The following is a 24,972-nucleotide window of genomic DNA, read 5'->3' on the forward strand; positions in this document are numbered from 1 at the left end:
CATTGTGTTCTTTTGTATGTATTACAATCAATCCTTTCCTTCTCTTTACATTTTTATTTCAAGTGGAAAAAGAAGGAAAACCATCTGAAAGATGTAAAATCTTGCCTGCAGAATTATTTGCCCAAGTAATGTACTACATTTTTTCACTGCTTCTTTAGAGCATTAGGCCTTTTTTCATTATAGGCATATCATAAGATTAGCAATAAAATCAAACAAGCTAAATAAATTAAGCTGTAGCCTGGATATCAATCAAACACCCAAACCCCTCGTAGGATTGTTCTGACTGGGAGGAAGCTTTGCCTTATGTGAGGTTTTTTATTTATGTCCAGAGAGGACCACTTGAAAGAAGCTTTATGACTTTTCAATGGCAATTATAAAAACTACATTTCACATATTATGTGATTAATGAGGCTATTACTTTGGCTGAGTTCACTCTGGTTTAACACATCAGGGTTTTTTCGTCTGTGGTTTCTCTGGTAAAATGACAACTAGCTCATGCAAAATGGCATTGATCATCTGTTCCAAATTATCAAGTGGGGCAGAAAGAAGGGCCTTGGGTTTCCCAGCTCTGTAATTACACTTTGACTTTTCTGGGACAGTCATATTTATACTGACAAATGGCCTCATAAAGCCCATAAAGGACAGGATTTGCAATCGGGATATGAACAGTTTGCCTCCTGAAAGCCATATTTATTAGCTCTTTCCCTTCCCCTGCTTCCCCTTGATGGCAACAATCCCTTTCACATATATGTGTAAAAGGAAAAGCAAATACCCTTTCCTGTCCTCCTCAGCTGTATTTATTTGCTCCTGGCTGCTTGCCCTGAGGCATCAGAGATGTCTCCAAAGCCTATTTATTTTCCTTCTGCCCCCTGCTAGCTGACTTAACAGCAGTGCTAATATGGGCCAAAAAGCTCTGTCAGTCAGAGAGCAAACTGCAAAGGCTTTATTGGATGTATCAGCATTACACCAGGTACGTGCAGCAAGTAGGAAGAGTCTCAAGAGACTTGGGGACACTGGGTGAAGGTCCAGACAATGCAGGATAGTAGGCAAATTGTTTAAAAGGAGGTAAATAGAGCTAAATAGATACTGTCATGAGGTATTTACCACCTTTGTAGCCAGAAAACTTTTAGATTTTAATTATTCTGATTTAGCAGTATCACTGAAAAGTAATTTAAGGTAAAATAGATCACTTTTAATGCAGTGCATTTATCCACTTGCTATTTCCTTTTGTCCTGAGTGTGGTTTATATTAAATGTCATTCTTTTACTTCTGTTGTCTCACCATCATATCTGAAATAGGTATTATTCTCTTTCTTCAATTAAACTGCAACACTGACTTCTATATTTATGCTAAAGGCAATATTTTGAATTTGCTTTCAAATCAGAGGTTTTACACAGCTTTTCACAAAGATGATCACATTCTTCAGTCTTTTGAAAATTGTCTCCTTTGATGTAAATTTATTCTCTCCACTGTACATTTTAAAGAGGGCTTGGCAGTCTGAAAACACCTTCCAGTGCTCCCAAGCCCTTCCACAGAAAAGGGCTGCTCAAAAGGGCTGACAGCAGCCCTACAGGGAGATTTTGGGGCAACGTTGAATGCCAGGGGCCCCATGGGTGCCATCCTTGCCTTGGCATCATCAGAGTGGGCTCAGGACTTGGGTGAAGGTTCTCCTACCCTGCCTTTAAGCATGGGTCACAGGCTCACAAACCTGAGCTCCTCCTGCTTGAGGGGGATGTAGAAAAGCTGGGGAGATGGTGGAGCAGAATTCTCAGATGTGAGGCTTGGGGGTCCCTGTGTGGCAGAGCACATCCCAGAGAGTGTGATTTCCCTGGTACTCAGGACGGAGCTGAAGGGTGACCTCAGCTCACAGGAACTGCCTGCTGTCTGCCCCATGCCCTGCAGCAGGGCCTCCTCCTCCTCCTCCTTGTGCTGCTTAGCTGTAATCCTTCTGGGGAATCAGACCTGTCTCTCCTCAGCACTGGATGCTGCTAAGTGCTGCAGGGCAGAGTGGGCTGAGACATCCATCCCTCTGCTTCCAGGAGCACTGAAAGAATTGGGGAAAACCTCCCCCTTTACCCTCAGAAATGATGGGCTCCAGCACCTCTCAATGCTCAGAGCTGAGTCCTGGTCACATAACCAGATTGCTCAGGACAGACACAATTCAGAAACTTTGCTGGTTGGTGGCCAACTTAGGCACTGCAAAGTAAATGCTGCTGACAAGGTGCAGATTATCCTTATATTGTGAGAAACCTTACATGAACCTGTCCTTAATGGCTGGCAAACTTATTCTTAATTTTGGTTTTAAAGGGCTCTGAAAAAGATTACAAGCTGTGGGTGATTTCAGGAAGAGAACATGCTCCTTACCCTCTTATTGGTAAGTTCTTGACGTTGTTTTGTTTTTCAATATTCACTCAGCTTTTAGTGCTGAAGGAAGCAAGAAATACAGAGAAGACTGAAATGCAGTTTCCTCTTTTGTTTTTCCTGTTTTTTCTCTTACTTCCCTGTCACACAAGTTTGCCTATTTGGGGAGCTAGTCAGATGCTGATCCTTTGTTTTGAAGAGCTTGTGTCGCTAAGAGGTTGGAAAAGGTCATTTATTTCTGCCCCAGTTTTGCTGCATGAGCCCCAGTCTTTCTGCAGAGTTGGCCTCTCCACTCACCCCCTCCTGGGGGCATCATCCTCCAGGCTGTCCAGCTTTACCATACTTCTTCCTACACCTCCATAGCATTGTTTACTTCCCTCCTCAGTAAAACTCAGCAGAGTTTTGAGAAATGTTCTGTTGTTAACTCAAATTAACTGATTCAAGAAGTCCTTTTCAATCCTCTGTTTTTTGTACTGGCTGACAGCTCCCCTCTGATTAGGAGTGAATCAGTGCTTATTCTCTTTCTAAAATGGTTTTCAAAACATTTTGTCTTCAGGAACCAACCCAAAGCTCAAAAGTGTTTGGATGGAGTGATTTGATTTTGGCCATTGATTCACTAAGAAAAAATCCCTTCCCATTATTAAGAACTTTCCCTGTAGAAGCCCAGCTTTACTTGTGCTATATGAGTTTGCAGATGATTCTAACAAGAAAAACTTATGAATTTTCTGGTTTTACCTCTTGCAGATCTAACCCCAGTAAATCTTAGCATTCCTTCTCAAAGCAGCCTTAGTTACAAATGCTTCGCTGGAGTCAGACAACATGAATATTTATAAAAGGTCTACCTGATGTACCTTATAGGTAGTGCAAACTGTTTAGCCTTTGAAACATACCAGACTTTGGCTTTCTGACCATTATTGTGAATCTTCTTCAGAACAAATCACAGCCACAGCTCTAAACATAGAGCCAGAGAATTCAGAAATGGTAAAGCCTTTCTAATCGACTGACTTTCACTGCAAATTCAAATTACAATTACAAAAGAAGAATCCTTGGAGTATGAAAGTGATGCTGTTCTTGATATTTGTGCAAAGGTTTACTAGATAAGGCCAGCTTTTATCATAGGTAGGCATCAGAAGCAGAGTTTTGACTGTGCCAAAGCTTCATCCTACCTGTAATCTCAAATAACGTCTCTTCCAATCTCAGTGCTCAAGTCTAACTGCTAACTAAAACATCTTAGCACTGCGTCCATATTTAATATATTTCATCTGCCTGGTCTTTAGAGAAGTCCGAAAAACATCTTTCCAGTGGCATTTTTGAAAGCTCCTCCAGAAATGAATTGTGTCTGTGTAGTCCCCAAAGATGCTGGTTAAAGCCAAGCGTAGCTCATTTGCATTAGCCTTGTGATTAACGTTTCCTTCCTGTTTCAGCCTCAGATGAGAACCATAATTGTATCTCGTTTGACTGACTTGGTGGCTGTTTCACTTAACACGGAGAAGGAAGGAAGATCACTTTCACACTGGATTTTTTTTTTGCGTTTTGCATGCTTAGCAAAAATGACTGCTCCCAAAGTCTCATTTCTCTCCAGAATGATACAAGCAATCAATACCTAAACTTTCAGTACTACAAGGAAAGCAGTAGAAATAGTAAACATCTGTATTTTCTGATGGGCTTTTATGTGATACAGCTGCAATAGGTCTGATTTTACTTTTACACCTGCTTAACTACACCAAACACGGTAACTCCCTATCTACCAGTGTATGACTTGTATCTGTGTAAATATAGAGAAAAGTGTCAATTCTTAGATTATGGAGAGAGAAAGTGCTGCAGGCCAGCAAGCAAAATCTGCTCCATCCAGGGCAGATGGAGTTTTGCAAGTCTCCAGTCAATCCAACACAGATTATTATGATTTCTCTTTGAACAGGACATGAATATCCCTTTGGAATTAAAATGAGCCACATTCGCGACGCTATGCCCCATGGATCAAAGCACTGTGCCTGCCCCAGGCAGCTTCAGGAGTCTTTCCTGATGGAGCAGCTGCCCCAGGAGCTGCAGTGCCAGTTTGTGCTGAAGCCAAGCCAAGTGGCCGTGTGCCAGCAGCTGAACGGTAGGTTGCCCCGCTCACCCCAACAACATTCACTCATAGCCTGGCTTCCTCCCTGGCTCTGCTACAGAAAGCAAATGTACCAGCACTGGGGGTAGTGAAAAGTGAAGAGGAGTGTGCAGTTGTACCTTCCAGCTGCACAAAGGATTCTGCAATGTAGCTCTCCCTGATTTCAGTGTGCTGTTGTATATGTGTCATCCTTGTAAGTTACATTTTGACAAGCTGCCTGTCAAATGATTCTTCTAAAACAAGCAAAAGAAAGACAAAATCTCTTACCTGCAATTTTTTGTAAGTCTCTTCTCTCTGCAGCCCTTGCTGTGCTCTGTAGCAAGGCTGAGTGGTTTTACGATTCCAGTGTCAGGGCTTGACTTCGACACAGAATTCCCGTGCAACATTTGGCAGCATCCTTTATCTCAATACGGTACTTAGGGCTGTACACCTACTTCACTGGGACCCTCAAGTGGCAAAGTCTAGACATGTCCTTGAGTACTTAGATGAGGTGAGCAAATAGAACTTCTTTATTTCAGTACTCTGAACAAATTGAAGAAAGTAGTATTTCCTTCTGCCTTTGGCCTTGATGCTGCAAAAATATGAGCACCTGCTCTCTGTTTTGCACTCTGTTGTCAACGACACAATGACTGAGCACTGCTCATGATAAAAGAAATAAGGAGATCTTTACAGGATTGAGACATTACGTCTCGGGCAGGGATACATCCCATGGTGTGTTTTAATTGTGCTTAACACACTGGCATACACAGCTCAATTAGGAACTCTGCCCTACTTCACCACTGATGACTGTATCATAAAAAAATAACATGTACACTGTTACCCTGTGCACTCCCCAGTAGCTAAGATCTCCCACAATATATGAATAGAATCCATTTGTAATGTTTTTAGAAATTAAATATAGTAAACTATACTAGTGTCTATTATAAATTATTCTGAAAATTGATTACATTTTATATATATTAATTTCCTTTCTGCATGCCTTCATCCCCCCCTTCACAGTAATTTGTATCACATATTACTTCATGGCATGTTTCAAGAATGAGGCAATCTAGCAAAGGGGTGTAATTAGGTTTACAGACCCTGCTTTGGCAGCTGATGTTGACTGGCAAGAGAAAATAGAAATGCAAATCAGGCCTGTAGTGTTCTAATGCAGATGTGTTGTCATCGGTGCTGTGCAAGGTGCAGAGGGGCGGTGAGGCTAGCTTGGGGCAGCAGAAGCCGGGGGCAGCCTGCATGTCATGCACAGGGATTGGTCTAAATGGGAGGAAGGCTTTTAGTCCCTTCACCTTTCCTTCTTTCATCAGACAGAACCTCTTAAAGCGGTGTGTAGTCTGACTGCTTGCAAAGCAGGCTGTCTCACATACAGCGCTGTTTGTTGTGCTCCTCCTAACTCCTTCTCACCTATTTCGGTTTTGGAAAATGGCAAAAGGTACCTGTATGCAAGCCAAGGCTATGATCTGACTTTGGGCTCGTCTTCAGATCAGCAAGCCAAAATCTGTGTGTTTGTTTTTGATTAACCACTAGACACACTGCCACATACAGGGCAAGTTTACAGAGAACGGCATCTGTAATCCCACATTTCTCTGCCACATGCTGTGCTATCCTCCCTCCCATCACTTCCCTGCATCGATACCACTATGCTGGACATGCTATGCCTTCTGGAGGCAGCAAGGAGCAGCTGACCAGCTGCACCAGTATGCACCAGGGTTAGGCAGCAGTGTTGGTGTTGACAGGCAGACATGACTGACACTAGGCCGTCATGTCAAATAAGTAGCTGTGTGGTGGTGTAGTTACATCAGCTGTCCTGGCAGGATGGTTAAAAAAAGTACAGAGAATTTAATGTGTGGAAGAACTGGAGTGTTTCTGTCACCTCTCCTGTGTGGCCTTTCAGCATGTAACAGGAATGGTCACCTACCAGTTAAACATAGCAATTAAGTAATGCTCATGAGCACATGTCTAAAGTATTGAAAGAACTGACTGCTGCCAGTGGCTACTCTGTAATCCAAATTATTATTTAATTGTTTGTTAGAGAGCAAAGATTCAACCAATTAGTCTCAGTACAGAAAGGAGGTCTTTGAAAACTGTTGACAGTTAGGGGTTTGATCAGAAAGGATGCTACGCTGTTAGACAGATCTTAAGTTTTGTTTAGAAGTTTCTGAAGAAGTTTTGTTTAGAAGTTTCTTAGTTTCAAGAAGAGGAAATGCCACTTCCATGACTGGGACACTACCTATGAATGGAAATTCCCTTCATGTAAAATATGAGCAGAAGAGATGGCTGCTGTGAGCTCTGAGCAAAGTTTTCCATCAAAGTAGTGTTGATTTTTTTCTGATTCTGGCCTGGAATAATCCACCAGAGCAGTGTTCTGAGGTTTTTGTATGGAAGTACTTCTGCAGAGCAATAATTGGTGACTGTCTCGGCTGAGAGGAGCCTGGGCTTCTCCTTGTATTGCAGCTTTGCACAGGTTCAAGGAAAGGAAGTGTACATCCACGCCTTCTCATCTGCTCTGTAGCTTAAGACTTCTCAAGCCTTTTAAAAAGGGAATATTAAAAGGATGAGTTTTCCTGTTGTTCAGTGAATGTTAGTTTTTTAAGTGACATGGCATTTCATTGCTGTACATCAGTTTTTGGTTTCTGCCCTGGTATGTTGAAGAGCACTGGTTAAGATTTCCTTCCTGTCCCTGGAGAGAGCTGCAGTTAGTTACAATTACCCCTTGCTCACACTGTCAGTTTGAGACTTGGCTTTTAAGAGGGGAGCAAACAGTAAGAGACTAAAAAGAGTTCCTAATTTTAAGACTCCTTTTTTATTCACTTCTACTTTTCCTTGTTATCCAAAATAGCATCTTTTCTTAATTTTTACTTCCACTGAGACCTACAGGACTGACAGAAAAAAACACCAGTATGTATTTGCTGTGTGACTAGAACTCCAAGTGAAGAAAACCTTATTTGTGTGCTAATATCCAGCTCATCTGAAAGAAAAAAAAGTAATTTTGAAAGTTACAGGTTAGTTATGTTCTCCAGAACATGATGTGTCAAGTAAAGCCTTAGATACTGCCAGACTTACATTTCTTGAAGCTTTGGGCTGCTTAAAATGTATATCCTTGTTATTTTTTATGAAAAGAATTTTTCATCAGGCTTTCACATTCATATGTTCACATTTTGAATTAAACTGTAACTTTTCATCCTATAGTGTCTAATGAAAAGATTTCCACCCATTCCCAAAAGGAGCATGATCTGGAATGGAATGATGTATAATGAAAATTACTCTTTGAGCTCAAAAAACAGTTGAAGTAAAGTGTAGGAGAGAATAAAGTATTGGAGAGAAAAACCTGGTATTATGCCACAATCCTTAATTCTGCAAGCCTTGTTTCTGCCCTCCACAACAGCAGAAAGTAAAATGTTTGACCAGGTGGAAGAACCAGCTAATAGAAAAGTGTGTAGGGTAGGCAAGCAACTAAATCAATGCTGATTGGCTTTGAAAACATCTTGAAAAGGAAAAATAATATCAGAATAAGTCTTTCCCAGTTAGCATTTCTATCATAAACAGTCCCCACCTCCTCCCCACTTAGCAGTAGCCCATGCTGTTAAGAAGAGTTTACACTGTCTGTTGTTGAGAAAGGTCATATGAAAAAACCCTTTTTGTATCCCAATACCAGTTTTTCCTTCTCTATATGCAGCAAATAAGAGAATAAGAGCTTCAATTAGTGGTGGTCTTTCGATATCTCATGAAATATGCTAAAATTAGGACAAACAGAGCCCATCAGTGTGTGGGCAGCATGCTGAAATGCCATCTGGAAGGCGTTGATTAAAGGGCAGGCACTGTCCTTGGGCCATGGTCAGCAAATGCTTGGAGTGAGAAGACTAATGATACTCTTGCATTGCAGATAAGAGAGCAAAGGCAGTGGCTTTTCATGGTCTGAAAACATCTCACCACATCAGCTGATTCTCTTGTGTTACTTGTGGGGGGAGTGGGTGCTCTCCTGCATTGCCAGGGACACTAGGATGCCTCTGGTCAGCAAGCCAGGATGGAAACCTTCTTTTCTGAAGAAGGTCTTTGGTTTTGCTCGTGTGGGTGGAAAATGAGTTATTTAGCAGAGTCCAGCTCTATGTGATGTCAGCAAACTGAGGTTTGCCCTCCTGCACTTAGTGGTAAGTGCTGATGTTGTGGTCCAGCAGTGCAGTGCAGATCTTGTATCCTCTTCAGGACATGAGTAAGGCAACACATTCTCCACACACACACACGCATGCACAGATATATTCATGGTGGATTAGGCTTAGCTGGATGCCAAGGAATTGGTTGAGTTCATGACATTTTTTCCTTTGAAACCATAGCAACCACCAAAAACCAAATACTGGAACTAGAACTGAAATGCATTTCTTCTAATAAACACCTTTCTCTTTCCCCAGACTTAAGCCAAAAGTCATTTAAAAGGAAAAGATCTATCATAAATTGGGCTTTTTGGCGTGGCCCAGGCACTCATTTGGACAATGCACCCCTCTCCACAACATCTGCTGCTCCTGGGAAGCTCTTTGGCCTTTTGCTAACAACCATCTGTGAGGATGACAACCTGCCCAAACCCCTGTTGGTGAGTCCCAGGCTCAGAATTGGGTATTAGAGTGGTGGAATTTCTTTGTGTAGTAAATGAGAACATGATTGTTTATGGGACAGTACCCAAGCAAAGAAACCAGAAAGGTTTCCAGAAGGAAACCTCATTTGTGGTTCTCAGCAAGAGCTTCAGTTTTTAACATGTGCTGTGGTCAGGCTTAGTTAATAACAGCTTGAGAAACGTATGTGATCAGCCTGCTGCTCTGGGCTATTTCTTCTTTATAACCCATGCTGTAAGGCTGGTTCCCTAATCCTCACTTACGCAGTGTAAATAAATGCCACGTTCACATACTTTTTAAACCACTCCCAAGAGCTCTATAAAATTCCCAAATCCATAAATATGTCATCTACTGTCCCATATAGACAGCCCACGCATGCATAAAAATGCCACCTGCCCGTAACTAGACAGTTTCAGAGCCTTTCTTGAAGGCATTCCAGGACAGGCAAGCACTCTGAATCCTCGTTTTTGATCCAATAACACCACTGCAAAAACAGGTGGGAATTTGGAGGCTGCAGAAGCATCTTTTCCTTCTGTCTTGAGAGAGCTCTAGTGCTGTGGGTGCTCTCAAAACCATCCTAACAACATGAAAAAGGGTTTCCTAGAGCCCATTCCTAGGCATAATTAAGGCAGATATGTGGCATTTTTGGCCAGGACTGAGGGCTGCCCTGTTGTCGATGCAGCAGTTTAAGTATTTACAGAGTAGGAGTGAGCCCCCTTCATCCTAATAGCCTGACTTTTGGCTGGAAGAATTTGCCAGAACCCCACTGAAATCAGTGGGGTTACACCAGTTTACAGGAAGAGATGTTTTGTCTCCTAAGCTTGTGCTTGATGGGCTGCTTTATCATTGCCTGAATAGTGAATCATACTAGGACTTTTCAGGTCTTTTAATAGTGTGGGTTTGTTATTTTCTTTAGAAGGAGAAGTGTGTATTTTCATAATTTAGATTATTTAAATAAGCCCTCCAGAGACAGACTCTGTAAGAATATGATCACCTGACCCCTCATGCTCTCTGTTTAAGAGATGAGCCAATGCTGCATATCAGAAATTTCTCCAAAACATAAATATTAGTAAACTTTTATCTGAAAAAATCCCCAGAGTTACTAAGAATAGAATCATAGCTTGGTAAACTTCATGCTTTGAATCTTAAACATTGTGTTTATGCCACAAAATATAACTTACTTCTGAATTCATACAGCATCTCTGGAGAATGGAATACTGGGGAACTGTGTGGGATTTACCTACAAGAGAAGGAAAATACCAGGGATGAATTCAGCAGGCGTGTTTAATATCTTCTTCAGAGCTTGCTTTCACAGCTGAAGGGCTCTCTTTTAGCCATGGCCACGCTGAATTGTCTTACACCATTAGCTTCATTCATGTAATTTTGTCTGGGTTTGCTAGTTTAACAGGGGCTTCCGATTTTTATCTTGTGGATATTTTGTTCAAAATATATTTTCAAAGCATTTGTTCATGTGCTAATATCCTGTGGTGTGGAACTCAGCCTGTTTTGTTGGCAGAGTTCTAAATTCCTGCAAAGAAAATGAAAATGCTGACATGAGTCCTGCTGACATGAAGGTGCTTCTCCAAAGCATCTGCACTTAAATGAATTCTCGGCCTTCGATATCTGCAAGAGTGAGAAAGAAACATTAAAGAGGAAAAGTAAAAATAATAGTTTCCATGAGACTTATTTGCACTGCTGTGTGTCAGGAAGACCTACCTTACAGCCCAGACTAGGAAAGTCCCCAAACCCCACTTCTTAGCCATTACTGTTCTATAATTCAGTTTTATGATGATGGGCTCTCCCCAGTGTCCCTTTGCTTGCTGTCTCTTTTGATAACTTGATCCTCAGACCACTGTGTGTATACACATAATCCCAGAGGCTGTCTGCATGTGTTTCTCCTTTGGAAGAAAGAAACATGACAAATTCTGTATCACTTGGAGCAGGCCTGCAAGAGGTGAGCAGCATGTCAGGGAGATGACCTACAGGAGACCGCAGAGAACTAAGCATCTGGCAAATATCATGAACATATTACCTCAGAAGAAGTTTCAGCATTTCCTTTTCTTCTTGTTTTCCTCTCTTATTTAGCAGAAGAAATCAGTCCCTCCTGTTATTTTAAAAGCTAGGCAGGAATCTGCTTGTTTTCCCTTTCCTTTTAAGTATCTCATGTAGTAAGCTGCCCACTTGTTTAATCCTTTGCAGCCTCATTGGCTTTAGGACAGCTGTGAGGCTGAGCTTTAGCCCTCTCTGGGTGACCTCCCAGGAGGGAACACCTTGCCCCAGAGGTGATCTCTCTGACAGCCCTGAGCTGCTTGCAAAGTATGATACCACTCACAAGCAGCAAAGAGAGTAAAAACCTGACTCTGATCTGCTGAAGAAGTGCAGATAGATATTAACAAAGTACTTTTCAGCTTAGATAAAAATCTAATTCCTTTCAGACATCAGTAATGGAACAGAAGTCTATCTCTGGTCAGTGATAATATTGACTACAATGATGAGCAGTGAGGGTCTGATATCTTCATGCAAAGTGGTGTCTGTCTGAGGCCACCATCAGATGCAGAGCTTTGAATTAGGTAGACCCCTCTCCTTTTCCCATACCACAATGTTTATATATTTAAATGACTTGGCTGAAACTTGCACGGGTCCTGGAAGATCATGCAGGAAGCTAGAGCTCAGCAGTGGCAGCACAGTATTTATAAGATTTTCTAAAATGAGAACCCCAGATCACAGCTTTGCTGTGCAGTTTGGCATGGTTTGGAGGGTTAGCCTTGACTTGTGTTTTATTTCTGAGCTTTTTTAGGACTCAGAGGTTTTCAGCTGGGGCAGAAGTGGCAAAACTACATTTTCATGGCACTGGACAATATTTATAAGAAATCCTGTCTGCCTTTTAATTTTTTTTAGGACATGCTTTCTCTCCTTTACCAAGAAGGCCCTTCCACCAAGGGTATTTTCAGACGCTCTGGAAGTGCAAAAACCTTCAAAGAGCTCAAGGAGAAGCTTGATTCAGGCTCTGAAGTGGACCTAGCCTGTGAATCCATATTTGTGACAGCATCTTTGTTTAAGGTATGTGAAGAATGTTCCTTTCTCCCTTTTTGGGTGAGAGCAGCACAGATCCCATGCACAAGCAAGTAGGACTTTTCTCCAGGGATAGGCGTAGAGAGGAATTGGTGGACGGAATTAAGAAGAATGGGCTGGCACAATAATGTTGTGAGAATCTCCAAATGCATTTACCACTGAATTAGGGTGAGGAAAAGGACTAGCCAGCTTGTTTTCCTGCCAGTTTTTCTGAGGTCTCTGTTACAACTTGGTTCTGCTACTCTCTTTATCTCTGCATATGAAATACTAAAAAGGCATGTTTGCAGACCTGTTTCCTTACATGTCAGTAATACCCTACACTACAAACCCTGGTGAGTTTATAGCGTTGCCATAAATATTTGGATTTTTTTTTATGCACTATCTTTTCTCACAATCTTTTATGTAAAAACCAATATTCCGTGTGCAAAAAAGCATCATAGCTTCCCTTACCCTAGCTTGTTTGGAAAGCTATGATTTGGACTTCTTCCTAAGCTGCAACAGTTTCGCTGCCAGTGGTTGAGGTATTAGGAAAGAGGAGTAGTATGACTATTCATGACTAGTTTAAGTACTCCATTATCAAAAGGAATTGATTAGGGGAGAGAAAGCAGAGATGTCTTGCAGTGCTTATAATCTGGACGTATTTGAGCTTGTCAGCTAAGGAGAAGAAACAGGGTCTATGAATGAAGTTAAGGGATAAGTGAAGACAGACATTATACAACATCAAAATAACTGGTCTCACTGCAGATTTTTTAGTTCAGCAATATCAGATGAAGCTTCCAAATACCTCTATTTTGACAGGAAAGGGTAAGGAAAGGGCAAGAAAATATTCACTTTAAGCATAATCTAAAGTACTTCCATATCTCAGATGATTTTCTTCTGGTTTAGTTACTGTGTGTAACAATATGCTTGTCAGCGAGCACTGTTGCACAGATACATCCTCTTCTATCTGCATGTCTTACTCCTACTCCCTCACATGCTCCAGAACAGCTGTTCACGTGTTTTGTTATTCTTTTCTCTTGATAAGGATTTTCTTCGCAACATCCCAGGCAGCATTTTGTCATCCCAGCTGTGTGATAAGTGGGTCTCTGTGCTGGATCAAGGAAATACTGAAGAGAAGATAAAAAGCATACAAAGGTATGCTTATATTATATACTATATAATACTCTTATAATATATACTTACATTCTCTGCATTCTTTTCCTATAAATTTATATCCCAGAATGCGGAATCGCAAATATTCAACTTACAATTAATTTTTTAAAAATAGATGCTAAAAGTCTCCGTGTATATGACAGAACATTCAAACTTATATACTTATATATACTTAAATGATTGTCTGTATGAGACACTTTTATGACTCTTTTGTCCCACTTTTTTGCCTTTTGTGGATACCAGTAAATAAATTAATCGTTTCATGAAGAAAACAAACTTATATGATTTGGAAATATGCTGTCCAGGACCTGAATTTCTTCCTGATATCAAATCCAAAACCACCTGCAGGGAACTTTGGAGTCCTGGATGAAAGGGAAGCTGAAATCAGTTCCTCATATATTTCCCCTGATTCATCTCAAATTTTAGTGACCATTCTGAAGCCAAGATGGAACTGTGTGTAAATGCTGGAGTAGAGTGACAAGGGAAGCCTCTACTCTTGCAGGTGGTATAAAACAGAAAGTAGGCAAAGTTTATGTCACGGGAAGCAGAGCTTGGTACGCTAGCTGACCTCACACATACTTACACACATATATACTCAAGGCAACTAGATGGCATGGAGAGACAGCTGAACTTTTTGGTTAAGTGAATAGTGAATTATCAGGGAGCTCAGGTGAAGTACAGTTTCATGACATACGTTGTACTGGTTCATTAGTTTGACAGAGCATTATTTTAATTATGTGTTATGATGTTTTCTGTTGTTCCAGAAAACTGTTCAGAGACACAGTGAGGGAAAGCAGCTGAGCAACAACATCTCTTTGACACGCTCCTGGCTTTAATTAGTGGACCATGTTACCCTGTTTCTGTAATTCCATTACCTTGACTTGTGTGTATCTATGGAAAATGGTCATTAACTTGAAGAATTACATTTGTGTATTTTTTCAGGTTATTAGAGCAGCTCCCCAGAGCTAATGTTGTTCTCCTACGTTACATCTTTGGAGTGCTGCATGGTATAGAAATGAGATCTGAAGAGAACCAGATGAATGCATTTAATCTGGCTATCTGCATTGCACCTAGCTTGCTCTGGCCTCCTGTTTCCTCCACTCCTGATATAGAAAGTGAATTTATAAAAAAGGTAAGAGACACTTAAGTGTAGTTAAAAAACAAACCAACCTTCTTCCTGTTCAACCACGCTGTTGGTTACAAACATGAAAACAGTCAATACCTCTTCAGATCAGGACTTGTCCTCTTGTCAGGGCTCTAGAAACATTCATCTATCCATTCTCATAATCTGGAAGAGGGGGAGGGAGATCATAAAGCAATACGCAGTGTATTAGTGAAGTGCTTCTCTCATCAAGAAGCTCTGTGTTGTGGTGACCTCTGAACAGGACAGAGTAGAAATGGAGAAGATGCATACAAGGATGTATACCAGGATATTTTATCTGGGCCCAGCAGATTGAGAGAGTAGTTCCTGGCTGCCATCATGGAATACAGTTTGCTCCTGTTCCTCATATGTATGGTGAGCTTGCCCTGAGTGCAATAATAGAAGATCTGACAAGACATCTCTCTCCCGTTGCTTTGTTGCAGATTTCCAGTCTGGTACAGTTCCTCATTGAGAATTGCTGCCGGATTTTTGGAGATGAAATTACCTCCCTCTTTGGAGAAATACTGATGACATGCAGTAGAGAGAACAGCTCAGGTAATACAGATTGATGTTTTGATCTCCTTAAGACAGCTAAACTTATCCACACAAAAGATCAGTCTATTCCAAGAAAAAATGCTGTTCCCTTTTCATGCAGTGTTTCCAGATACTGCTGTTCTCTTTCCTCTGCCCAAAGTATTGGTCGTAAAAACTGATTCAACTTACCAAAGACCTGAGCCATATCACAGAATGCTCTTGCAAAGAATCTCTTGCTCCTACACCAGTCATTTGAGCCACTGTGGTAAAAAAGAGGAAGGGGAAACAAAGAAAAAAAAAAAAAAAAGAGGAAAAAATCTGGAGAAAGCTTCATCTTAAGTCTAGAATTTTTGCCTCAGCCTCCAGAATGTCATGAAGTCAGTGATCAACGATGGTTATAATGCAGCTGTCATTATATTAGGATTGAAAGTGTCTATTCTTCACTATCAAAAGAGAGAGATCTCCATAATTTCAATGGGACATCCAGATTTTGCTTCTAGCACAGAAAAATGATGGAACTGGTGACTGAAATTGTCTGACAGACTAGTTGACAGAACTCTCCAGATTATTCTTAGTGCTCTTTTTCTCTCCAACTTTGTGATAGCATTAAATTTGACTGGAGTTTTGTGTCTCTCCTTAAAGTGTTTCTAAAGCAGCATTTTTTGTAAAATAGATTTTGTCCCAGCTGGCCTATACTCAAAGTGGTAATGGCACTTGCATTGCTATGCCAGACTGACTCAGTGTGCCTGTTCTGAACTCCTCATGCTCCAGGTGAGATTTGATGAAATCCAGTGAAATTTGGCCTACCCCCTCCGCAGGAGTGAAGCACATGGGAACTGCGTCTGCTGCAAATGTGAGATAAGTCAGCTTAGAGTGGCCCGGAGCAAAAGAGATTTAATGTAATTCCAATTATCGCAAATACAGATTAGGACCCAGGTGTGCACTGCTGAGTGGAAATGAGGTGCCTGTTTAAACTGAGACTAAAACTCACTATGTTGCTCTTAAAAATATATTTTCTGGAAGGAAAATTATTTTCTGGAAGACCATGGAAATATGAAGTATGCCCTGTTTTCTTCATTTGTCTAAAAGAAGGAAAGAAAGGTTAAATGTTATTTTCAATATTCAATAATGAAAAGAAAAATTCAATAATTACCCGTTAAATACATGTATGTATGTAAATAATTGTTTACACCTAGATTATCTACTACTAAAGTTCACCACTTAAAAAAACCAAACCAAAACAAACCAAGGAAACCACAACAAAAAAAAAACCCTAACCTTTAATTGTGCCATTATCCTGTATTTCTTGACTGAACTGCAGCTTAGCACTCACTTGATCTTTTCCATTTCAAAGTCAGATAGTAATTTTTTCTGAAATTATTGGTATTTCTGCTTGAAGAATCTTTAAAGGGCAAATACTCCTGAAAGTAAAGGATACTTGCCAAAAAAAATAAAAAAAAGGAAGCTGCTTGTCAATAGGGTGGTTCAGTCACTGATGTGTTAACTCTAGATTTTGTCCTTGCAGATGTTGCTTCTCTCCATCAGAATGATTCTTCCTATGACAGCCTGGAAAATGAGGCGAATGATGAAGCTGACTCTTCTTCTAGTGACTGGATTAAAACCCGCGATCAAGATAACCGGAGCAGGGAGTCTGTCTTCACTCTGAGTGATGGTGATTCGGAGCAGACAGAGGTGGATGAAATCCAAAGCGAGACCCGATCAAAGCAGTTGGCAATTTCTGTTGGCATGCACCTGAAGTTTTCATCACAAGAAAACTCACAGAATGAATCTCTGTGCTCCGGCGCACTGGGTTTCTCCTCAGCCGCTACCTCAGGTGCTCTCAAAACTTCCAGGAGACACAGACGCTCCTCCGAGCCTGCAGTTGCCCTCCTCGCCTCCAGTTTTGTCCACACTGATGATGGTCATGAGAAGGCAACACGCAAAGCCAGCTGTGATGTTGTCCTATCTCATGAAGATGAAGACTATCTCTGTCAGCTTCGGTCGTTGCAGATGGAAAGGCAAAAGCTTAGCAATCGGAGCTTGATTATGGGGATTAATGTTGGTAAAAGTGACAACACAAATCAAAATGTTGAAAGGAAAGACCTGTCCCATTGTCTCCTGCCTCCAACACCAGAGGGATTAAATATTTGCTCAGGATTTAGCTGTTCTAGCCAGTCTTCTTCTGGGACATCTCCATCTGTGTCATCAATTTGCTCTCTGGACAGTGCTTTCTCACAGTTTTCAGACCAGACTCTGTTTACCCTAAGTGAAACCTCCTGCCCTTTCGACAGCACTTTTCAATTGCTAAAGAAACACGAAGACGCTACTGCTGCTGCTGCTGTGGCTGGTGACTATTTGGTTACACCCACCAAGGTGCCACCATCTCCACAACCTACTGACGCTGTGGCTGAAAGGGGCTTGGTAGAGCCCAACAGCAGGCCAGCCCCCCTGAAACCTACTGATGGAGTTGATGGCTATTTGATTAAGCCTAAAATTCAGGCGTTGCCTCTGAAAGTCACAGGAAGAGACAGTCTTCACGATCAAAGAGGAAGTCTAGAAAAACATTACAGCAATCCAAAGTTTAAAGAGACTGACCAAAGCTTTTTTGCAGAGGAATATTGATGCTTAAAATAAACACCATAAAGAAAATGCCTTTGGTGTTAATGTGTGTTCATTTTAAGTTTAACATCCAGGTTGTTCAAATTTAATTGAGCAGTCCCCAGACTCACAAGTTTTCTTTTTTTTAGGAAACTGTTTGAGTAATGTTCCGACATAAAGCTTTGCAAGAACATTGTAAGAATAATAAAAATTGCTAAAAAGCAAGCAAACAGAAGTCTCCTGAAAATCCGGAAGGGACCCAGGAGGTAACCAAGGCCAGTGCCCTGTTCTCTGACCCTGCCAGGGCAGCAGGGTGCCTGCTGGGCCTCTCCCCTTGACCACTCGAGTGTTGAGCCTTGAAGATGTGAGTCCCAGTCCTTTGTGCTTTTGATGTAGTGTGCAAAGTCAGCATAGATTCCATAACTGTGGTATTATACTACTGTTCTGAAACTGATAAATATTCCCTTCATTGTCCTCCCAGGAGTAAGTGTATTGTTTTCTGTATGTTTATGTGGTATGTTTGATAGGTGTAGTTATTCCTTTCACACTGCAAAAGAAAGACAAAAGTAAGCTCAAAAATATGTAAAGGGAAATGCAGAAGCTTGTAACTAACACGCTGCAACTCTGTGTGTTTCATTTATTGTGCTTTGTTGGCTGTTCTGTTCATGTTTAAGTTGTGGATATTTTCTTAACATTGCTGTAAATGGCATTATGTATTATTGCAAGCAGAACACACGTAATTTTATTATGCAGCATCTAAAACATAGAATCATAGAATGGTTTGGGTTGGAAGAGACCCTAAAGATCATCTAGTTCCAACCCTGCTGCCATGGGCAGGAACACCTTCCACTGGATCAGGTTTCTCAAAGCCCCATCCAACCTGGCCTTTAATACTTCCAGGGATGGGGCATCCACAGCTTCTTGGGACAACCTGTTCCAGTGCTTCCCCACCCTCATAGGAAAGAATTTTTTCCTAAGATCTAATCTAAACCTGCCCTCTTTCAATTTAAAACCATTGCCCCGTGTCCTGTCACTGTCTTCCCATATAAAAAAAATAATCTCCCTCTTTTTTATAAGCCCCCTTAAGGTGCTGGAAGGCTGAAGTGAGGTCTTCTGAAGCCGCCTGTTCTTCAGGCTTAACAACCCCAACTCTCTCAGCATTTCCTCATAGAAGAGGTGTTCCTTTCCTCTGAGGTTCTTTGTGGCCCTCTTGTGGACACCTCTAACTGGTCCATGTCTTTCCCGTGCTGGGGACCCCAGAGTTGGATGCAGCACTCCAGCTGGAGTCTCACCAGAGCAAAGTAGAGGCAGAATCCCCTCCCTTGCCCTGCTGGCCACACTGCTTTTGATGCAGCCCAGGATATAACTGGCTTTCTGGGCTGAGAGTGCACATCGTCACCTCATGTCCAGCCTTTCATCCACCAGCACCCCCAGGGTCTTCTCCACAGGACTGCTCTCAGGAGTTCTTCTCCCAGTCTGTGCCCATATCTGGGATTGTCCCAACCCAGGGCAAGGTGCAGCACCTTGCACTTAGACTTGTTGAACCTGATGAGATTCCAATGGATCCACTTCTTGAGCTTGTGTGTAGGTCCCTCTGGGTGGCATCCCCGTCCTTCTGTTGTGTCAACTGCACCTCTCAGCATCATGTCATCTGCAATATTGCTGAGGTTGCACTTGATGATCTCACTGTCTGTGTCATACATCATATAATATATTAAAGTGATGCATTATCTAAATGCTTTGAGTTTGTATAATATATCCTGTTAAATTTTGCTATTATATATGTTCTGAATAAAATGTGTATTTTTGTACTTGCAAAAAACTGCTGCTAATTTTACAAGTTCTGTTTTGTTGTTACAGCACTGGTATTGATATGTATATGCATTCAATGCTATCTATTAAATATTATTTGTTATGTCATAAATTCAATTTATATTCTGTGTAATTTTTTTTTTCTGCCAGTTCTACAAGCTATTGCTGAAGCAAAAGTCCCAGTGATGCCACTGCAAATCTTGCGTGAGGAGAGACTGAAGCATTTTTCTTCTGCTTTGGGTGGCATAATGGATACTGCATGCCATCAGCCTGTGGACTTTTGTAAATTATAGTAACAGTCAAGCAAGAATTCCTATCCTTTTTTCTTCATCTAGAGGTAGGAGGGTGCTTTCAGCTTTAACTAAGGGATGCAGTTAACAGTATGGAGGTGAAGAGAGATTTTTTTGGATAATAGATATTACAGTCGGGAGCAAGGAAAGGAGGGGAGCAAGTCACTGGATGAAATCAAGATTTATTCTTTAAATTTAGCAGCGTTATAGAGAAAGCAAGAATGGCAGGGATAAACTAAACACATCTGAATGTGTGTGCATGCATACAGCGCTTCTAAAATTGCATTGATTGTTTCCTTAGCTTTCTGTTTTCAAAAGCCCTCCTCAGCTAAAATTAATACTGGCCGGTACTGGAGTTTCAGATCCTGTTCTGCTTAACTGTGCTGTCCTAAAGGTGCTGATGTTCCTAAGTCACTCACATGTCTGAAAAATGTAAACACTGTCCAGTGCACTAAGCTGCTTCCAAGTATTATCAACATAACAGGCTTTTAGCTCTATATGAAACAGAATGGATACTCTCCAGCTGATGCAGAAGAGGGAGGAAAGTCTGTTAACAAGGTTAGAAATACCTTTGCTTGAAAATACAGAATCAGAAGGCTATTATTTTGGGCTCTAGTCCTGCAAATGTTGTAAGCAGAGCTGCATTAGTGGAGACCCCTGTAATGCAATAAGCCATCATGCGCTTAGAACAATACCAGCACGTATAATTGTGTGCAGGCTCAAAGACTTGACTGCAATTTGTTCTTCTTTTTCACATTCAGCTATTTTAATGAAAACACTACTATGCAGAATCTGATCTGTAATAGTCACCTTCTGAAGGTAAAATACTTCGTATGCATTTTGAGACCTGTCATCTAGTAGCCCTACATATGCACCTCCTTCAAAACAAACAAAAAAGATGCTATTTTGAAATAAAACAACTACTCTGCATTTCTTTTTGAAACCGTAAAAAGCATATTGCTGAGCTGCCAAGATTACATCAAGTAGCAAATACTGATTCATTGCAACAATAATAAAGCTTTAGAAAATCTCCAGTCTCTGCAAAATAAATGTTCTGTCCTACAAATTGTATCTTCCAGCAAGTCATTTATCTCTGCTAGTCTGAGGTAAGAGTATATCCAAGTGTGCTTCGATGTGAAACGAATTATGTGTCTGCTTTTGAGCTGTAGCTAATGCTAGAGTGCTTTCAGCTTTAAATATATGGCAAACAAGTTGGATGTAGACCCAGTACAATTTAAAATGCACTTCTTCTTACAAGACATACACCCTGCTGCTGCATGAGGCATGTTCTGTGATGAGCACAAAAAAGAGCACTAATGGAGAAGATCACTGTCTGCAATGCCTCAGTGAAGGAATTAAATGCTGTTAAGATCCAAAATGAATTGTAGTGAATGTTTTCAGAGTGTCAGATGCGACTCTCAACACTGCAGTAAGCAGCAGCTTTAGGTATGTTATCGTTGGGAAGCCAACAATTTAGTGTACAGGGGTCCCAGCTGCTCTCCTCCCCTGGGCAGCCTGGTGGGCTGGAATGGAATCTTGGGTCCAAGTAATATTAAAAATAAAGTTTTGTAACTTTTTTATGTCTTTGCTGATGGCCTCTGTGGTGGGTTACCCTTTCTGGATGCCCACCAAAGCTGTTCTAGCACTCCCCTCCTCAACTGGGCAGGGGAGAGAAATTACAACAAAAGGCTCGTGGGTTGAGATAACACCAGGGAGAGATCACTCAGCAAGTACTGCCATGGGCAAAACAGACTCAGCTTGGGGAAATTAGTTTACTACCAAACAAATCAGAGTAGGGTAATGATCAATGAAAACCCAGTTCTTAAAACACCTTCCTCCCATCCCTCCCTTTTTGCTGGGCTCAACTTCAAATTTTCTCTGCCTCCTTCCTGCCAGTGGCACATGGGGACAGGGAATGGGAGCTGTGGTCAGTTCATCACATGTTTTCTGTGCTGCTCCTTCCGCCTCAGAAGGAGGCTCCTCACACTCTTCCCCTGCTTCTGCCTGTGGTCCCTCTCATGGGAGACAGTTCTCCACAGACTTCTCCAATGTGAGTCCTTCCCACAGGCTCCAGTTCTTCATTAACTGCTCCAGAGTGGGTCCCTTCCATGGGTTGCAATCCTTCAGGAACAGGCTGGGTAGGTCCCTTGCAGGGTCACAAGTCCTGTCAGCAAATGGGCCCAGTTTATGTCTGCCTCCATGAACTGCAGTGGCTGCTTTGGAGGAAGTGCCCAAGTTTTAGTGACAAATGGTAGGTGAGATGTTTCCCAAATATTTTCTTCTTTCATGAAGTAGCAAAACCTTGCAGAAAACAATAGAATAAAAAGATGACTGAGTTAAGGAAGAAACATGGCAGTGACTCCTCATCCACTGCTGTCAAGGACACAAAATGAAGCAAACTGAAAAATTACCTTGCTCGTTCAGACATTCTGTCCCACAGGTGTTCATGTCTGCATTGCTAATGATCATCCTGCCTCTGTTTCACAAGTACTAACCATCATTCCTTTCAGATAACTTCAGAGATAATTATAATATAAATTTAGAGCAATTTATTCTCAACCTGCATTGAAAGTCTTTGTCTTTTTTTAGCCCTGGTAAAAGACTTCTGTGCCTGAAATATCACTGTTTGTGTTTGTCAGGGGGTTTTTTGTGTGCTTTTCCAATCTTCTTCATCGAGCTCATAAATGCTATTTCTTCATCCCCGTAAATTTTCTCTCTCCAGAACAGCCCAATCCAGGAAGTGGAAAGACATGTACCATCTAATTCTTGTTTAAGCTAGTTTGTAGAGTTCAAGTGAAATAGATTATAGGTCTGGGTAATGAAGCATGACTTTTAAACTGAAAGTGTCTCTCTACCTATGACTCTAAATCACTGGATTTCTGTTAAGACCTAATGTTCCAGCTCCTTTTTTGTTCTAGGGACATATGTGGTCCCAGGACCTGGTGGTCTACATCTCATTTCCAGCTCTGTTTCTGATCTGCTGTATGACATTTGGCAAAGTTATTTGTCTCCTCTGTTCCTTGTTTTGCATCACTGGTCTTTTCTCTAAATATCTTGGTTTGCTGGGACAGGCTAGTGGTTGCTGGTGTTTGCGCAGCACCCAACAAAGGGTTGGGTACTGGAGGGGGGGGAAATGGACAACTGTGCCGATACAATCCAGGATACCTTCTTGGACACCTGGGCATCCTGCTGGCTCATGTTCAGACACTGTCCACCAGCATTCCCCAGGTCCATTTCCGCTGGGCAGCTTTCCAGCTACATTCCTCTGTGGTGCATCACTTGTAACTGGCCACCAGTTGGATTTAACTCTATTCCCCTCCACTATCTTGGCTCAGACATCCAGCCAGTTTTTCATTCTGTGAAGAATTCACCTGTCCAAGCCATGAGAAGCCACTTTGCTCCAGGAGAATGCTTCAGGAGACAGTGTCAAAGGCTTCTGTCAAAGGCATGTAGCTCATGTCCAGAGGAGAGATAGCAATGTTCATCAAAGCCAGAAAGTTTTGCTAAAAGTAGCTAAGTCAGACAAATAAATAAAATGTTTTGGGACAGATTATAATGATAACCCTGACAACGTCTGAGAAACCAGAAAAGCTATAGTCTTACCCCCAATCTTCAGGTTATCCAATAAGCTTATATATTAGGAACAGAGGCTATGATACATGTTTTTTCTCATTATTTAACATCTCCCCATCTCCCGTGTCCAGAAAACCTGAGTATGCATAAGGAACTAGGCTCAGTGACACCACTGGACATCCTCATGCACTCACAGTGTTTCGAGGAATCATCTAGAGGGAGACTCAAGGCATCACCTACACTAGGTGCTTCTCCTTCATCAAGGGCTAATATGGCAAGAACCTGAGCAAGCAGCTGCAGCTGCATTGAGCCTCCTCCTTGGCATTTGTGCAAGCCCACTTCCCCATGGAAGAGTCCTTTGCTCCTACCAAGTGTAAGAGGCAGTGGAGCCTGATGTCTGCCAGCTAAGCAGAGCCCTACATAAACATCACGGGAAGGGAGCCAGCTTTCTCATTCACAGATGTGCTTTCATGATTTCACTTACTCTCAAGATTAGTTACCAATGTCTCTGTATTGAGGCCACTGTCAAGCTAAACTAATTGACCCACTGGTGTCCAAAGGGGGAGACCCTTTGGTTAAAGGTGTTGAATATTTCTGTTAGGACATGGTTGCCACACAGGACCTAAAGGTTTTGGACATCATTTATGTCTTATAAATATGTACAATGCAGTCTGCAATGATTTTTCCTCGACACTGGGTTTGCTCCAGGCCCTATTTTGTCGGTTTCATTGTGGCTTCACTGCAAATGTCAGCAGTTCCTTGAGGACAAGTACTTGGTAGCTGCTGCCAGTTGCATTAAGTTAAATATTTCAGAATTTAGCCATTCTGTGACCCTACATTGGAGAGGTGTTTTCAGTACAGAAATTGTTTCTCTGCACTTGATTCTCCTATCACAAACTATTTCCATCAACATGCTACAAGCCTACTCTCAGGCGCAGAAGTAATTCTGATGTGACCATTGAAGGCAAGTTCCTCCTTCTCCTCCTCCTGGGTTTGGAGAACATCCATAGGATTCCCTGCTGCCCTGAGGACTGGGATGAGCAGAGGGGGCTGGGTGGTCTACCAGTCCCGATGTCAACCAGGAAGGGAAGGGACAGGACTGTGCTGCCAACGTGCACAGCTGAGGCTACACAATCCCGGCTGAGAGTTTAGACAATGAGCCCTGACAGTAAGGGCTGATGAAGGAAGAGTGACCTGTGACCTGCTGGTGGTTAAAGCTTGATCCCCAGGGATCAGAGTGTGATGCTGCCTGTGAGATCCCAGTCACCCCACCTGCTCCAGGGAGCCCCAGCTCATTCCCTTGGACTGCCAGAGAAATGAGGTCAGCTAGGGGTTCCCCCACCAAGGCACTAGTGGGGCTGCCCCTCCCCAGAAGACCCTGCAGAATGGCAGGGATCAGTGCTTACAGGGGCACAAGACTCAGGGGGCTGGGGGGGAAGTATTTGAGGGCATTGGACAACCTCTTAGAAGGTGTTTTAAGGGGGCTGTAGGAATGTACAGGACTTGTTATGGGATGTTTAGGGTAAGGATCAAAGGCAGGGAAAAGGAGGGATCAAGGTGGACTGGGGAGGAACCCACATGAGAAAACAGGAAAAAGGGGATAAAAAGGGACTGGTCTGGGTGACAAGTGACAGCTGGTCAGTACACACTTCTCTAACTGAGCCCTGTACCACATCACCACAGCCTGCCCTACAGTCTTACTAAATATTTGTATGTAATAACACAATTAAT

At 41.9% G+C, this 24,972-nt stretch overlaps 1 protein-coding gene across 6 annotated transcripts in view; it reads left to right on the top strand.

The window, feature by feature from the left end:
* Positions 1 to 19,416, top strand: part of ARHGAP20 (Rho GTPase activating protein 20) — a 63,381-nt gene extending 43,965 nt beyond the window's left edge. For 3 of the 6 annotated variants that reach the window (XM_051779170.1, XM_051779172.1, XM_051779174.1), the window contains exons 8-15: positions 2,308 to 2,374; positions 4,280 to 4,462; positions 8,872 to 9,050; positions 11,968 to 12,129; positions 13,166 to 13,275; positions 14,236 to 14,425; positions 14,878 to 14,989; positions 16,494 to 19,415. In XM_051779170.1, the coding sequence (XP_051635130.1) occupies positions 2,308 to 2,374; positions 4,280 to 4,462; positions 8,872 to 9,050; positions 11,968 to 12,129; positions 13,166 to 13,275; positions 14,236 to 14,425; positions 14,878 to 14,989; positions 16,494 to 17,590 (2,100 nt within the window). In that variant the 3' untranslated portion in view covers positions 17,591 to 19,415. Of the gene's footprint in view, positions 1 to 2,307; positions 2,375 to 4,279; positions 4,463 to 8,871; positions 9,051 to 11,967; positions 12,130 to 13,165; positions 13,276 to 14,235; positions 14,426 to 14,877; positions 14,990 to 16,493 lie in introns of all 6 variants that reach the window. The other 3 variants (XM_051779173.1, XM_051779175.1, XM_051779171.1) reach the window with 2 other exon arrangements.
* The last annotated feature ends 5,556 nt before the right edge of the window (positions 19,417 to 24,972 follow it).

This window comes from Manacus candei, unplaced genomic scaffold, assembly GCF_025592945.1.
Source record: "Manacus candei isolate 608988 ecotype Guabito, Panama unplaced genomic scaffold, ASM2559294v1 h1tg000014l, whole genome shotgun sequence".
Lineage (NCBI taxonomy): Eukaryota > Metazoa > Chordata > Aves > Passeriformes > Pipridae > Manacus > Manacus candei.